The following is a 17529-nucleotide window of genomic DNA, read 5'->3' as shown; positions in this document are numbered from 1 at the left end:
AAACAACAGCGAATATTTCACAGCGCCAGGAGTTTCCTTCCGTCTCACAAAATCTCACTGACCAGAGATGAGTCTAAAACTGGCTTTCAAGGCTTTTCACTCCTTGTTGGGGATTTGTGCCATCCAAAAGGGTTTCGTTTTAGGAAGCTGAAAATTTAAATGGCACAAAATCCCTTCAGCTTCTGCCTTTACCATCAGGCTTTGGTTTTGCCGTGGAACTGAAACCCTGACAAGTTTTGAAATTCATTTCCTCTTTCTGACTTGGCTTTACCAGGTTCCCAGCTGTATTTAGGAGGAAATACAGATTCTGACAAGAAGATTCTTTCTTCCATGATTAAGTCCTGCAATGAGCTAGAGGAAGCATTCCCAAATCCCCCTGGATTTCCAATTCCCACCACTCCTTTTACCGGCTCTGGGAGTTGCAGCTGAAATAAACGGCCCTGAGTTGAGATAAACCTGCAGAAGGAGCAGTTTGCTGACATTAAATCCTTCAGCACCAAGCTCAAAGCAGGTTCTTATCTTATTTTTCTTTAGCTTGGTGTTATTTTGAACTTAAATATTAAGAACTGCACGTGCCCAAAGAGTTTTCCCTGAGTTTTTAGCCACCTTTTCCTTGGAGCAGGGAACAGCTCTTGGGGCCGTGCAGGAACAGTGACATCAGGTGGACTCTCATGCTCAGCACAGGCACATCCTGATTTTTCCAGGGATACTCCTGCAGGAGAATGGGGAAGAGCTGGGGTTGGATCCACCTCTGACTCTTCCCAGTGGCATCCAGTGAAATCATTCCAAAAAGTTGCCAAAAAAGCAACAGAAGGAATCTGTACCCTTGTCTAACTTTTAATGGAAAACTTCCTGACTCAATATTCCTCTGAAATTCCCTATTTTAAGCTACTTCCAAGAGTAAGAGACTGAAATAACACTGATTTTGTTGGCCCAGGAGCTGTCCCTGGAGTGCAGCCAAGCTCAGGCACCTGGCCTGAGGTTAAAAGTGTTTTTCCAGAAATATTTCACCTCAGCAATTTCCCTGTATTTGGGACCCCTGGAGTGACATCAGGCCATCCTTTAACAGAATTTTAAAGCAGTTCAAGGTGAAATCATCACCTTAAGCTTTTCATCATCAACACACAGGACTTTTATCTAGGGAAAAAAAAATAAAAAAAGAGTTTTTTTCACACCCCAATCCCCTTTTTCTGTTAATTTTTCCCCTCAGTTATCCAGCTTTTGTGCTGTAAGGTCTGACTTATACTACTTTTTTTTTTTTTTTTTTCTTCCCCCACCATTTTCTCTGAGGAAAACTTCATTCCAAAGCTCTGCACAGCTTCTCCCATGACTTCCAACTGAAACTTCATCAACATCTGGGTGGAAACGCATCGTTGAGCAGTTCTGACTTGAAATTCTGAGTGATTTCTGCTGTATGAAAAGAGCTTTTTGTGGCTTCACTCAGAGATTTTCAGGAAGAGCTGCAGGGCGAGTGGCACCTTTTATCCATGAGAATTAAAGCCTTTGCTAACTCCAGTGAAAATATTGGCAAATATTTAATTTGTTGGGCACTCCCTAAACCTCTCTGAGCTCCCAAAGGGGCAGTGCAAACTCGATAACCTACAGAGAGACCCAGCTTTGGTTCTGGGGAGCTGCTCCAGCCAAACAATCCCCATAAATGCAATCCTTGGATTCGTGGCTTCAACAGCACAAGATCTTTCCAGACAAAACTCCTGCTTGAAAGATCCAGGAAAGCTTTTCCAGGCTGGCAGCAGAGCAAGGAAAGGGGGAAAGGGAGAGGGAGATCTCCAGGGATAAACAGGATGAGACAACACGGCAAATATCCAACACTCCTGGGAGACTCCAGGAAGGGAAACAGAGGAGGAAAAGGATTGATGAAAACAGCAGAGTTTAAACCCAGTTTTTATTCAGGGAGTTGATTTTTCTGTCCTCTTTGGGCTTGCAGAGTGCAGCTGGATTTTTAAAATGAACTAAAAAATGACGAAGCAAAATATCTCTAGAGGTTTTTAATCCTTTATAGCTGATTTATTAATTAATTGCTGTGCATGTTGCTTTTAATCCACCAATCCAGACATGGGATACAGTTCAATATTCATCACACTCCACAGGATTTTCCAATCTTTCTGATCAAGGGCTTTCCAGGGAAGTTTTCTTCGTGTAAGGGAACAGAAATTACAGTCTTGAGCTTCCCCGAAATATGAATATATGGAATAATCTACCAGTATCATAAAAGGCTTCAAAAAATGTGCCAAAAAATGGGGAAAACCTTCCCCATGTGAGAAATTAAAGCTGTAACAGTAGGTAGGGGCTCTACCGAAAATCCAGGAAACTGGAATAAAATCTTTCCCTCTGGACATCCTTCCTTATTTTCTCCAGTGCAGAAACTGCAGGGAAAGATCCCTCAGGGATGGGAGGAACTTGTGGAATTTATATTGCAATGCTTCCAGCAGAAACTGAACTCGAATTGCTGATTCTCTGGAATATCATCCATAAAATATGAACTCCAGGCCATTATTTTGGGGTGTAGTGGGAATTTTGTCATTTTTCCTAGCCTTGGGATGGTTAATTATGGTCTGGGGAGTTTTTCCTCCCCAAGGGAATATTTATTGCATGGAAGGCTCTGTCCTTACTCTGTCAGCATTTCTGCTCCCTCCCCTCCAGTGGCGTCCTGGGAAATGTGGAGATCTTCCAGCATTTCGGCCAGGCTGATGCGTGGAGCTCCGTCATCATCTGTGTCACTCTCCACCGGAATATCTGCATCTAAAAACACACAGAAACACCCCCCCAAAAAAAACCCAGCTAAGCAAAGAAAACAAACCCCAAAACACCAGAGAAACCCCAAGGGAAAACGGGGAGAAAAAAATCAAACCAACAACGCCGAAACAACCAACAAACCACAAAACCAACAAACAAAAAATTCCCCCAAAAAACTCAACAGGCCCCTCGTGGAAAAAAAAATCAAAAATTAATTCTGTATCAAATCCTTTACCCAGCAGAGATTTTGGGTGCAGGAGGAAAGTTCTTTTTCATGTTTAAGGCAAAGAAAGAAAACCCACAGAGTGAAACACATCTGTGAAACACTTCACAGCATCTCTCCAGGCATGAATAGTTTGGAGAAAGCAAATAGAGCTTTTCAGTAAAATTATTTTGCCTCAAACACGATTTAAAAATAACTGAATTACACCCAATGAAGGAGTTTAAAAAGGCCTTACTTCTGTAGATGTTGACATTCTTCCTGATGGTCTCATCCTCTTCCAGATCCTCCAGGAAGTCCTGGTATTGTCTGTAAAAGATGTGGGATGTATTCACTCACTTTTCCTTCGGATTTTTGGAAATTCATGCAGCAAAGTGAAATGACAGCAACAAAACCCCTGAGAGCACTCCCACATTTCCAACTCATTCTCGCTGCTGTTTCATCCTCGCCTATTCATTCCCATCTCCTTCATCTCTAATTTTCTCCTTTTTCCCACTCAGCTGGAGGTTGTTTAGAACACTGAACAAGGAGAGCAGGTACTGAACCTTTCATCATCTGTGTCCGTGGCTTCCCTGTCCCTTTCCAGCTCCTTCAGCTTCCAGTTCCTGCGGCGCTGCCGCCTGGAGCGGTCATAGCTCTTCTTGATCAGCACCTGCAGGGAAAAGCAGCCTCTTTTTCCACATCCCCAAATCCCAAATCAGCACCCAAATCCACTTCTGGGCACCTAGAACCAGCTGCACTGGCACTCAGCAGTTATACATATACATATATATATTCAATATAACTCAATATTGAATTTATTACAGGGAATTTGTCAGTTCAGATGTTTCCAAACACTTGGAAAATGGTCCTGAAGAGACAGGCACACACTGGAGTTATAGAGCAGTTTTCAGTGATTGGTAATAGGAACAAAACCAACAATTACTGAATTACCTAACCATGGTAATTGGAAAAAAACCCCACCAATAAATGTGTAATTTAACCATCGCTCAAATATTTAAGGAAATAATCCCTCAAAATCAGGTTTCCCTGTTCATATCTTCTGTTCCTCCAGGCACTGTTCATTATAAAATCACACTCCCTCCCAGCCTTGGGTACTGAGAGGACTCTGTAGAGAGAAAGGGATTTTCTCACCACGTCAGGAACGTGCTGGGGGTTCATCTTGTTGGCAAATTCATCATTTAAGTTGCAGTTGGCCAAGTCGAAGCTGAAATGGAAACAGGGGTTTTCATTCTGCTTGACACAAACCCTGACCTCAGTGTATCCTGCTGGTGTTAAAGGGCAGCACAGTGCAAGGTGCAGCTCCTCGGGAGGAGAAATATTTCCAGATGAGGGCAAACAAGTGAAAATCCACATTAATGTGCAGCTTTCAGAAGTCTGAGTTTGGCTGTTCCCAAATCCTGTTCTGCTGGCACTTCCCAGCCCCTGGAATCCAAACTGCACCATCCACTGAGGTTCTGCCGGGCTCACAACATTCGTGTTTAAACCTTTTTATGCATCACCTAAATTTGCCTAATCTTGCAAAAAAACCAAAAAAATCACATTTGTTTTCTTTATATATGATATTCATTAGCAAATAAATAATTAACTGGTGTTTTAAAAATCCTTCCCATCTATTTGTGGCTAAGTTGTGATTCCAAGCTGCACTCTGAAGGGAATCAGCTCTCTTATTTCTAACAATTTTTACATGAAAACTCCTTCTGGAAAAGAGGTTTCCTAGATTAGGACCAGGATGATTCCACCCCTTTGGCTGCTTTCATTTGGAAATCAGAACAGTTCAACACTTCCTCGATAACACATGAATTCAGCCATGAAATAATCACTTCAGAAAAGTTTCAGAAAAGAAGAACAGACCCCAAGACCAGGTCCCCAGGATTCAGGATGTGCCCCAGGTGAGTACAGCAGAAATACTGGTGATCCGTGTCCAGCTCCGAGGTTTTCCTGACCCAGGCTTCAGCCAGAGTGTGCTTTGGGAATGGAAAAGAAAAGATTTCTTAACCAAACACAGCTTAACCCCGACATCTGCACTGATTTCAACACCACTTGTCATTAAACTTGTGTTCCTGCATCAAAACTCCAATGCATCCCTTGCTACTCCTCATTTCTCATTAAATAAAAGGAAATGGACATGGCAACTCCCAGGAATTTCCAAAGGCTGTTTCTATAAATAGACCCCAATTTTAGCTTTTAACTGAGAAGATCCTTTAATTCTGATTTAAAAAGAAATACTTCAACAAAAGCAATTCAGTCATTCGAGCTGCCAAGTGAATATTTCAATACCCAGTAATGAGCAGAGTTTAAACTCTTCAAGAAGAATTCCTGAAGTGAGATTCTCATCGAGCCTGTGCCATTTCCAAATTGTCCCAAGAGAAGCTTCTGCCAGTGATAAGATCCAGTCTGACCGTGCCAGGCAGATCCAGATCACGAATCCAGCTGAGCAGAAGGCCCAAAACACGAATTAAACAGAGAAATTCTCACCTTGTTTGATCGAGCCCCCGCCCCAGCACCTTTTCTCTTCTCATGGACTCTGTTGATGTCCATGATGATGAACTCCTCCAGCTGCTTGGGGTGGAAGAGGCTGTTGAAGGGGTGACGCCAGTAGGTGTTTCCATCGATTTCAGCAACTGGAAAGTCATCAGGGAGAGGATTTCTTGTGAAAAAAGAACCACGAACCGAAAGGAAGGCAACTGCCAGACACGTTTTGCTCATCACTGCAACACAGTTATTTAGGACGTGACCCAGAATGCTGCAGGAGCAGCTGATCTGTGCCAGACTTTACTCCCAGGAATTATTCCCTGGATCCATCCTTTTAGAGGGGTTCTGCTGCCCAAGCTCTCACCATCACACACCAAGCACAGCACAGAATTTCTGGTACTAAAGTGGCTAAAAATTTCAATCCAGATGCCCTCTGATTGTAGAGGAATAAACCTGACACAGAAGATGCTCAGAGCATCCAGGATCTCAGACTGAGCCTGCACATTCTGGGGTCCTGCGGGAATCAAGCTTGGAGAGCTCTCAGCTCACTACGGAATTTCTACTGTACAGATAAATTTAACAACATCAGGGTCCAAAACTCCATGATTTTGTGGAAACAAACCAACCATAACTGTGCCAGCAGAACACTGAGGTGCTGAGGAAAAGGCCAGACTTACTCTGCAGAGTTCTGGGGTCGATGAGGTGGATGGTGCTGGTCACTCTGATGCACACACAGATCTGGCTCATGTTCCCCAGGCTCTGGGCCAGCTTGGGGGACAGGCACACGACGTTGTCCTGCAAACCAACACCAACCATTGACATGAGGTTAAAATCCTCCATTTTTAACCAAAACTTCTGGAATACAATTTTCAACACCATATTTTCATCATATTTTCGTATTCCCAGACAATACCCCAGGAACTTGTGCATTTCCCACGTGGATCCCTCCCCACTCCACAAACCCCAGAGTGTGGCCTCCATCTCCAAATCCCAACTCTTCCCACTCCCTCCTCTTTGTTTTGGGAACAAAACACCCTGAAGATGAAGCAGAGGGAAGTTACCTTGCATATGGGAACAATTTCCACAGAGAAAGTGCTTTTGTAGTTGTAGACATTACTGTGAATGTCGTGGGAGATCAAACGTTGGGATGACTTGGATCTGTAAAACATGAAAATAGAGTTTTCAGGGAACAGGAGGGACATCACCTGGAACAGAAGATCCTTGGAACAAAGTGTGAGTATCACAAATAAAAATATTAAGGAATGAGAGGTAAATTTTACCTTGGCTAAGTGGAAAACGTGATTTTTGTAGAAGGGATTTTGTCTGCTTTGATTAAAATACAGATTCCTTACATTTGCACTTACAAAGTTATTTTAAAACAAAGGATTTAAGACCATTCCCCCAAGTTCTGAGTACTCAAGACAATGAACAGGAAGTGCTGTACCTGGATGGAACCGTACACTGAAGGAAGTCCACCATCTTCTGGGCGTGTTGCTTGGAAGAGTAATAAAAATCCAGGCCATCTGAAAAGAAAGGAAATAAATCTATTTCTATTCTATTTTACCAAATATAATTAATAGGCTTTTCTCTACACAGCTCCCAGCACACGGACATGAAAACTTCCATCATAAATCCAGGTTGTTCTGCCCCCAGACCCACTCACCGTGGATTTCTTTGATCCTTAGTGTGTTTTGATGGAGCCTGTGCTTCAAAATCAGCTGCTCCAAATAGTAAAAAGTCTTCTTGTGCACAGTCTAAAAGCAACCAAACAAAAAAGCATCAAAGTTAGTTAAGAAGCATCAAGATCCCTGAAGAATAAACATTTATATAAAGAGATCACCTAGTGAAGGAAGATCCAAGTAAACAAAAAGAATTCTGGGTGCTGTACTTATACCAAATTATTTAAAGCTTCCATTTGTCATTTTTGTGCAATCGGTTCCTAGAGAGACTTATTTCCTTTAAAGAAGATTTAAATGTTTGTCCCACTGTTTTCAAACCACCTTCAAATACAGGAGGGTGTTTAGTTATCCACACACGATCCTCCTGCCAGCATGATTTTAAAGAATGTTAATACTGGACAGCAGAAAGTTTTTCCAAAATGACTAAGAAAAAATTCTTCAGCCTTGAACACAAAACATATCCCTGTGCTAAATGTGAGTGCATTTCTGTCTGAGAAATCCAGAAAATCACCCAATTCTTTGCCTGATTGCTCTGCCACGAGCCAATAAAAAATTCAGTTTGCCTCTACCTTTTGCCTGACTTGCACCACAGCCTTCCAGAAATCCTTGGCTTCAATCCTGTGACAGTCCTCACACATCTGAGACTGAACAATGTACTCCACCACAAACACCTGCTGCAGAACCGCCCCGTTTATCACCTGCAAAACAAAAGTGTTCAGGGTTTAAGCTCTGTTTGGGTCACAAACAACAGCAGCATTTTCCCATCTTTACTGGAACAGACAATTCCTTTCTTCATTCTGACGAATGACACTTTGGCGACAAAATTTAGGCAGGATGAGATCGAATAATAAGAAAAATAGTAACTAAAAAGATCCTGTTGTTTGCCATAAAAGCTTTTTAAAAGCCACAGGGAGAAGGCTGTGCTCCAGTTACCTCTTTCTGAACAGTCAGTTTGAGCTTCAGCCTCTTGGAATGTGGTTCTGTCCAAATGAATCCTGCATCGATCAGCCGGACCTGCCCGTGGGGAAGGACAAGAGCTCAGTAAAACCAAACCTAACTCCACAAACACAAACAGTCCACAGGGAAGAAGTGGATAATCTTAATTGAAAATATATACATTAATATCCCAAATCCAATTAATAGTGCTTAGTTAAAACACAGAGGTTGATCGATGTAAAATAAAGGTGCTCAATCTCAAGCCTTTCCCTCTAATAATATTCTGAAGCTAAGGGATGCTTTATTCAACTTGTGAATTGGAGTTAATCTATATACAGACCTCTGCAACCCTTTTTTGTATCATCACAATGTGAGAATATTGCATAAATAATTTCTGAGACGTTCAGAAAACTCTGAAACTCTGAGGTACATTAAAAACACATCAGCCTCCCTCAGTTCATTGTGCTCAGCTCCCATCTCTGCAGTAACCACTGTGATCAGGCTGTGAAATCCCTACAGGATCAGCTTCTCACCTTGCTCAGGGAAGCTTTGATTTTCTTCAGACACAAAGCCAGGAGCTCTCTGGATTCCAAGGCACAATGGATCCAGGTTCCTGGAGGCTGCAGATACCTGGGATACAGGGAGCATTTTACTGCACGTTAAATTGCACCAAGGACGAGCAGCTATTTCCAAAGCTTTCAGCTTAGTAACAACAATGCAGCTACAACTTTTAGACTCACAGAAAATCATGGGAAAGTGTCTAAGGTGACTGAGTTCATTCCCCTAGCACTGCCAAGGTCACCACTAAACCACATCCCAAAGTGCCACATCCACAAGGCTTTAAATCCCATCCAGGAATGGGGATTTTACCAGTGCCCAGGGCACAATCCTTTCCATGAAGAATTCTCCCCAATATCCAAACTAGCCCTTCCTCTCCTGCCAGGGAGATGTGCAGAGCCAGAAGGTTTCGCCTGAGCCTCCTTTTCTCCAGGCTGGGCCCCTTTCCCAGCTCCTCCTCACCAAACTTGGGCGCTTTTGCCTCCCTAAACCCCGAGACTGATGCATTCCGAGGGCATTTTGCCGCCATCCCCAGCGATTTCGCGGCTCCTCACCTCTCGCACTGCTTGCAGAAGTGCACCGTGCCCTGCTTGGGGATGCCCTCGGTGATGTCCACCTGGGCCCGCAGGCAGCCCACGCACATGTTGGCCGGGTTGGGCGGGATGGGGACGCCGCACTGGCAGCACAGGCTGGGACACAGGGACAGAGAGAAGCACGATCAGTCACAGTCACAGCCACCCCCGGCCCGGGATCCCCGGTCCCACCGCCACCGCTCACATGTGTCCCTGCACCGGGGCCGCCGGGGCCGGCAGATACTCCATGGCTGCGGAACACGCGGCGCTTTCCGGCCGCAGGAGGAAGGGGAGGAGACGGCGGGGCCGAGCTCAGCCCGGCCCGCGGGAGGGTGGAGCCAGGGGGACGCGGGGAGGCGGGCGACAACCGGGAGGGGCCGTGGAGGAGCCGTGAGAGAGCGCGAAAGGGCCGTGAGGGGCCATGGAGGAGCCGTGAGGGAACCGGGAAAGGGCCGTGAGGGGCCATGGAGGAGTCGTGAGGGGCCATGGAGGAGCCATGAGGGAACCGGGAAAGGGCCGTGAGGGGCCATGGAGGAGTCGTGAGGGAACCGGGAAAGGGCCGTGAGGGAACCGGGAAAGGGCCGTGAGGGGCCATGGAGGAGTCGTGAGGGGCCATGGAGAAGCCATGAGGGAACCGGGAAAGGGCCGTGAGGGGCCGTGGAGAGGCGGCAGGAAGCCGTGAGGGGATCGTGGCGGAACTGAGGGAACGTGGAAAGGGCTGTTAAAAGGCCGTGGAGAGGCGAGCGGGAGGTGTGAGGGAGCCATGGAGGAACCGTGAGGGAGCCCTGAGGGGGCCGTGATGGGGCCGTCATGGAGAAATGGGCGCGAATCGTGAGGGAGCCATGGAGGAATCTTGCGGGAGCGCGGAAAGGCCGTGAGGGAGCCATGGAGAAGCGGGTGGGAACCGTGAGGGATGTACGCTGTTACAATTCATTAATTGAGACTTAAATGTTACTTTCATTTACAAGGAGGGGCCGGTACAGTCCTCTCGGTTTATGTTCCATTTGCGATGTACCATGAGCACCCTTTGGAAAGGAGGAGCTGCCGTGGCAGGGGGTCAGAATTAAATGGCATTTAAGATCGTTTTCAATCCAAAGCATCCTGTCATTTGATGATTCTGTGATACCAAGGTTTGTTTGTGGATCGGCATTTGTTTTCTGCAGGTTGTGCTGGAGGAAAATAAAGCTGAATTTTATCAACACATTGTGTGGGATTTATTTAATGTGGTAACATCCTGATGGAAACGAAGAGTTCTTTCACTCGAGGACTGAAAATCACAGCCTGTCGAGCTGTCTGCCATGTTTTTAATTCTTTGTCACATTTTTCTTTGGTGTGCTGCTTGTGTTCGCACAGTTACTTCTGCTCCTTTGAAATTAAGTTTCTTTGCAGGACTCTCTGGAGAGTTATTAAAAACGATGAAAGGAAAAAGCACAAGAAAAAGGAGAAATGTTTCTCTGCTCTGAAGTTTTGTTTCAGAACCTCTGCTACACTGTGGGTGTGACATAGTTTTTACTTTGAAGCCGTGATGAATCACTTTGATCTTTGATTTAGGAAATAAAACACTTGCAGGTTGGCATTTGGAGAGGGGTAGGACAAAGCCTGTCCTTTGTGGAAACCACAGCTTTGAAGTCACTGGGAGGAGACCTGGATCCTGATAATGCTGGCAAAGTTTCCGTTGCAGATTTGTTTTCAACTGCAGATTTATTTTCTCCATCTAATTTTGGTGCTAATATACCAAATCCCACCTCAGCTCAAGGCATAGCCTCAGTGAACATTAAATGTTATGTTATTTTATATTGGAGTTTTCTTGCCCCTACTGCCATATTCTTTCATGGCATTTGAGGGGTCTGTGCGATAGGTGAGGACAGCAAGCACACCAGGTAAATATATGTTAAATTTAAAAATTTAACACGGTTTAAAAACAGCTTTCCATATAGGTTTGCTCTCAGGCTTATTTGCAGGTGGCTGGGCCCTCAAGAAAGTCCCTGCAGGTGTTTTTGGGAAAGCTCAAGTGCCAAGACCAGAGAAACCCAGAGACTGTCTGTGCCAGTGACAACAGCTCCCAGCAGCTTCATTTTCAGTAGGAAACACTGGAATGGTAAATTCAGGGGAAATATCCCTGTGATTAATTTCACAGACACCTGAGGTCACTATTCCCTCACATAAACTGGATCCAGGAAAGGAGCTCCTGGGACCTCTCCTGCTGCTGGAGCTGCTCTGACCTTCCCGGAGAGGGATTGTTCTGGGCTGCTGTTTTTGTTACCCGTGATCATTTCAGTATAAAACTCCCAGGAATTTAAGAACAGAACCAAACAGTGTTTTACATTTGTTTTTCCCTATTCACTCTTATATAAACTGGGGATTCAGAGCAGTATGCACAGCACCTCCACGTCACAAACAATGAAAAGATCCTCATTTAACTGTGGGATTTTAGTGACAGCATCCAGATGTGCAGTAACAAAAAATCACCTTTCTGATCTTGACTGGTGCCCAGCTTCGTTCTGAGGAGGATGCTGGTGACACCCAGTCTGTGTTTGCCGCTGAGGTCCTCAGCGTTCGCGCATTCCCGGCAATTCTGCTCCTCCTCCTATTGCATGAAGTCAAAATTTAGAGGAGCGGTTCGGTTTCCATTCTGACACCAGAAGAGTCACCAGGATTCAGAGAAGGGAATTAAAGGCAGGGCTTTTTATGGGAGCTGTTTCAGGATCCAAGGTGGAGGCAGCAGCTCCCGGTGCCACCGGAGACATTCCTGGGCAGGAACAGCTTGTGCCTGGCCTGCGTGTGGGGTGGCAACTCCCAGGTTTATTCCAAGCCAGCACCTAGCTCCCGGTTTGTAATCAGACATCTCCAGGCAGTCTATTCCTTTGGAAAGCAGGGCTCTCCTTACTTTTCATGGATTGCAGCTGATGCAGGGAAGATGCAAACTGATGATTTCAGCAAGGGCTGCTGCTTCAGCTTGTCCTCTGTGGTCCGAACGGGAGGAATAGCATTCCTTTATCGCACTGGGACACGGCACTTCCAGGGGCTGCTCGCCGTGTGTTCGGCTGTGCTAAATCTACTGGGATAATGCTCCAATTATTTTCCAGTTTTTGTCTATTTCTTCAGTCCTTGTGAGGAATCCAATTAACGATCCAATTTCTAGTGTGAGCCAGGAGCGCTATCACTGCTGATCTTCGGAGGCAGCAACAAAAGGAGCCAGAAGAACTCCTTTAAAATAGCTTTAAAGGGATGGGGTATTGTGACATTCCACCCTCAGCTGATGGAGGTGAAACTCCCTTGCATCACCAGCTTTAATGAGCGTTGTCAGAGCACAAATACCCGTGGGTTGGCTTCCTTTCCTTGTGTGTGTGTGAAACCTGCACGTCAAACACGGATGTGGTGCAGGGATACCTCTGGAAGTGCTGCCCTGTGTCAGCAGAGGGGGATAACTGCCAGCCCTGGGAATAGCTGGATGCTCAGTGTGCCAGGGGCAGAGCTGCTGGGTTTGTGCAGTCAGGGGAGCAAACAACATCCTCTGCTTCCTAAATCCCTGGAACCTTTTAAACTCCTGTGCCAGTCATGGGCTTACAAACAGTGGGATTTTTCTTAGTAGCCTTTATAAACTGAAGTAACCCAAACCATACTGAGCTCCTCAAACAAGGAAACATCCCAGATTAATGAAAATAGATTTTGATTAGATTTGAGGGAGAGATTGTCCCCTTTGAAGTCCTGGCACAGATTCCCAGAGAAGCTGCGGCTGCCCCTGGATCCCTGGGTGTGTCCAAGGCTGGGTTGGATGGGGCTTGGAGCAGCCAGGGGCAGGGGAAAGTGTCCCTGCCATGGCCTGGGGTGGGATGGGATTTGATTTCCCTTCCAACCCAAACCATTCTGGGATTCAGTGATTCTGTGAAATTGTGATAACTCAAACATCATGGCTTGTCCTTCCTCGATAACCACGGACAGCCATGGCAAAGGTTTCACTTTAAGGCAGAGCATGGACAGGAGCCAGGAGGTGTTGCTTTAGTTCTGGTGTGTTTGTTACCAGGATGCCCTAGGCCTGAACCTCAGACTAAGAAATAATTGTTTTAAAAAGGTAAATATTTGCTCATCAGAACACGAGAGGGATCTGAGGATGATTGTACAGGAGCTGTTTGCTCTCCACTTGCCTTCGGTAATCTTCCGTGTCCCAGCTAAAACATCTCATCCCAATAAAGGAATTCTGGTGAGAGGTGGGGTGAGCTGAGAGCTGCTGGGAGAGGACAAGTGTGGACATCAGGAGAGGTTCAGGCTGGCTATCAGGAAGAATTCCTTCACTGAAGGAGTTTTTAAGCACTGGAATGGACTGCCCAGGGTAGTGGTGGAGTCACATCCCTGGAAGTGTTCAAACAACACTGGATTTGGAACTTTGGGGGTTGAAGGTTGGACTTGATTATCGTGGAGATCTTTTCCAACCTCAGTGATTCTGTAATTCTATGCACAGGAAAGTGAGTGTATTTTTCACTCTGAGTTCTCTGGAGAGAATGTGAGAAGAGTGATATGCTGGTAAAAATATTTTTCACATTATTCCTGTTCAAAAGCTGCACATAAAAATTATGGGTAGAGTTGAAATTTCTGGACTCCACTTTCCTGACTTTCCTTGCCTCCTGCTGTCTGGCTGGAGACAAAACCAGGGAAAATGCCAAAATTACAGTCCAGTGAATGAAGATTGCTTAAACAGTCAGGGAAGGAGAACATGGAAAAAAGAGGAGGAGTGGGAGGAGGAGGAGGACAGGGACACTGTCCACCCAAGGCTTCACCAGACCACTGGGACATTTTAGCATTAAGCATCTTCCCAGTGGCAACCTAAGACGTGCTGAAATAAATGGAATTCACTAAATTAAATGACAATTACCTCCTTCTTCTTAACTATTCATTATTTCCTTTTTGCTTGCTCCAGTCCTCTCTGATGGCATTTGCACGTTACCATTATTCAGCGAGATGAATTCCCGGGGGGAGATGTCGCAATTGTCGTGGGATGGATCTTTTCCCACCTCTCCCACCTCGCTGGCACAGGCACGACACGGAGCGCTGACACATCTCTGGGAAAAGGTGCCTGTGCAGGTCCTGCTCAGCCAGAACATTGCAAAACCAGGACTCGCTGCATGGCCAAGGGAGTGGAAACTTCCCCAGCTGATCCCTGTGCTGCAGCTCATTATTTATTGAGGAGTAGCTGCATTTATATGAAAGATGATCCCAGCGACGCTCGTTTGGCAAGTGAAGATTTCTCGGGGAAAAGAGGCCACGGAGCCAGGGCTGCTGCAAGGGGCTGTTTCAGTGCCCAGGTCCTGGGATGGATGGAGGGGGTTGGAGAGGAATGGTTTGGGTTGGAAGGGGCCTTAAAGCCCATCCAGTGCCACCGCTGCCGTGGGGACACCTCCCGCTATCCCAGGTGGTTCCAAGCCCTGTCAAACCTGGCCTTGGACACTCCCAGGGATGGATCAGCCAGAACTTCTCTGGCCAGGGCCTCTCCAGCCCCACAGGAGAGGATTTCTCCCCAGTATCCAGTTCTGGTGCTGAACTGGGTGTGGGGCTCTGAGGGTTTTGGTGCCGCTAAAATACGCCTGTGATAAGGAAGAGCTTTTGGATATCAAAATTTGGATAGCAGTTACCTCAGATTATTGGCTAGCACGTGAGGCACCTGTAGCCAGCTGCGGAAGGTTTGGGCACGGGAAGCACTTGGAATTTTTTGATGTGTCTCCACACCAGGCCTGAGGCAGCACAGACTGCTGGGTGTGGGTACTCACACCCCAGTACCGACCTCATTCCGCTTGATTTCACCTTTAATTCTCATGTGGGGAGAAATATTGGAAAGGGAAACCAAAAATGTGTGGAGGTAACTTCTTGGGTTGTATTATTTACCTGCAGTGAAATACCAGCTGTGTCTCAAACTTCCCCTGAGCAAGGCACCGTTGTGTCCATGTGTTGGATTAGTTTGCAGCATCTTTCTTTTGAGCTGTTCCTTCATAAATCCCTCAATCTCCGTGCACTTGGCAGATAATTGCTGCCTCAGTGAGGCTTCTCTCTTGTGCAATTTGTGGCTGTGGGAAATGCAAGGAGCTGCTGGAAGCCCTTTCCTCTGCCAGCCTGATGGGCGAGGCTGTTGCTCCCCGTCTTTAATTACGGTGCTGCAATCCCATCCCAGCCCTTTCCATGCCGGGCTGCTTTATCCTGAGCCTGGCCTCACTTGTTTCGTGTCAAATTCCCCACGATGAACATTTTACCTGCATTTTCTCCCCACCTCCTTTTTTTTTTTTTTTCAGTAGCTAAAGCTCCTAAAAATTCCCAGAGTGTAACTCATCCTTGGGTATGACCTTGGAATAAAGAGATATTTCTGATTTACTGCACGATTACAAAGCAAAATGGGAGCTGCCAGAAGAAATAACGGGAACAGCACCCTGGCTGCCAATGGATCTACTCCTGACCCTGCCACAATTTACCTTCATTTCCTCCCACTTTGCTCAGTCATTATAAAAAAAGCAGAATATTTTTATTATTACTATTTTTTTTTAGTGGATTTGCCAGATTTACCCTATTTTCAGTCATGTGGATATTTCCCCTCTCCTTTTTGTCCTGATTCCTGACTTTTTTCCTCTTGCCTGAGCATATTCCAGCACTAAGATTCTTGTTTTGATGCAGAGGGTGCGTGGTTTTAATTTCACTTTTAAACCCAGACTGATGTCAGTAACTGAGGAGGACTGTAACTTACGTTAGACCACATAAAACAATTTCCATAGCCTATTTTGAGCTTGGACCTCCTTATTCCAATAAAAAATGAGGCCTTGGCTATCCTGGCTGTACTGAAACCCCAGGATCAGCAGAGTTTATCAGCTCTAACCTGTCCTGATGGAGCAACCGCTGAAATAAGGGTGGAGCAGGCAGGGATGATGACAAGTGGGAATTCTCGGAGTTAATTCTGACCTCCACCTGTGAATCAGAACCTTCCAGCCAGGGAGTTCCCATGGAAATTGCCTGGAGTTATTCTCAGGATTTGGGCTCCTCAGACTCAGACAGGAGATTGTTTATTGGCAGCAATGTGAAGGACAAAGCTGAGCGTGCTTTGAACCGAGGGGCTGTGTTTAGTGCAGGCTGAGTTTTCCTCGCTGTGTGCGGGGACAGAGTGAAGAGGAGCCCATTTCCTTTTATCTTTCCCTGCTGGAGTTGTGGGAGAAGCTCAGATCCAGCCTTTGGAGCACTCAGGAGGCATCAGACCTCCCTTGTCAGCTCACAAACGCTGAATTTTCACTTTCCTGGGATTATTTTCCCTGAACATTTCATTAATTTCAGCTCCTTGATTCCCTTGACTGCACCAAGTTTGCAGCAGGGCTGCTTTGGGTGGTCCAGTGTTGGGTCTGAGAATCTGCACTTTTAGAGGGGTCCAGCTTTGCTCCTGCCTTCCCAGATTTTCAGTTTGTGGTAGGATTTTCAGGGTACAGCTGTTGCTCGGTGTTTGAGGGAAAAATAATCAAAATTATTTGGCAAAGGGTGAGAGGACAGGGCTGCTTTTGCTGCATGGATATCTGTGATCGGGATATGCAAAGCAATCACATGAGAGACGAAAGATTTCGCAGGGCAGAGAGTTCCTCCGAGAGAGCTCAAGGCTGAGCCAAGGAGGGGAACAAGGCAGAGAGCCCTCTGCCTGTTTATTTCTTACTTTTTATACATTTGTGGGTCTGGCTGAAGATTGGCTTCTGGAGTTTTCACCCCTCAGCCTCAGTGGCCAGACCAGGTATCAGTTACAATTGTTTTCAGGTTAGAAATGTGCAAACAAAGGACAGAAAATGAAAAACAAAGGATTTGTTTATGTTACATGTGTGAGAAAGAGCAGAAACTGCTCCTAATATTGTGCAGTAGCTAAAAGATCTGACTCCATTTTGTGAACAATCAAAAGGCTTTAAAAAACTCAGAAAAACCAGGGTGACAGACGTCCATCATCCTGTGTGATTAAGAGAATTACTCTGCATTCTGTAATATTTCATTTACAAATCTGCCTGTTCTGCTTTAACTCCAGTGCTCAGCCTGGCACGTGGCCACTTGTCCACGTCTGTGCCCTGGGGTGCAGTAATTAATTTGGGAGAATTGTCCCAATTTTGGCTCTCACTGGTGCTGCACGAGTGTAATTTGCTTTTCATGTGGTTCTACTGACTCTTCCACACCTGCTGGGCTTCTTCTACCACGGCTTAAGCAGTTGTGTGGATTTCTTCCCTAACTTCCAAATAATTAGGGAATTAAATTTAGAAGTGGAGCATCCGAAGTAAGAATTTTAGATTACGGCTGAATCGCAACAATGAGAAAATATTAAAAAAAAAAAAAAGAAAAA

General features: G+C 45.7%; 1 protein-coding gene across 1 annotated transcript; it reads right to left on the bottom strand.

Moving 5' to 3' along the window:
* Nucleotides 1-2009: 2009 nt before the first annotated feature.
* Nucleotides 2010-9462, bottom strand: NMD3 (NMD3 ribosome export adaptor). Its single transcript, XM_040074694.2, has 15 exons — nt 9400-9462; nt 9177-9311; nt 8598-8694; nt 8062-8142; nt 7698-7826; nt 7113-7203; nt 6894-6972; nt 6511-6607; nt 6127-6244; nt 5453-5598; nt 4829-4941; nt 4109-4181; nt 3520-3626; nt 3213-3283; nt 2010-2760 (listed from the first exon to the last, which is right to left on the bottom strand). The coding sequence occupies exons 1-15, from the start codon at nt 9441-9443 to the stop codon at nt 2627-2629; spliced, it is 1515 nt and encodes a 504-aa protein (XP_039930628.1). The 5' UTR covers nt 9444-9462; the 3' UTR covers nt 2010-2626.
* Nucleotides 9463-17529: the final 8067 nt, after the last annotated feature.

This window comes from Hirundo rustica, chromosome 10 (genome assembly GCF_015227805.2).
Source record: "Hirundo rustica isolate bHirRus1 chromosome 10, bHirRus1.pri.v3, whole genome shotgun sequence".
Lineage (NCBI taxonomy): Eukaryota > Metazoa > Chordata > Aves > Passeriformes > Hirundinidae > Hirundo > Hirundo rustica.
The sequence above is the reverse complement of the archived record's forward strand: the minus strand, read 5'-3'. Positions and strand labels throughout refer to the sequence as shown.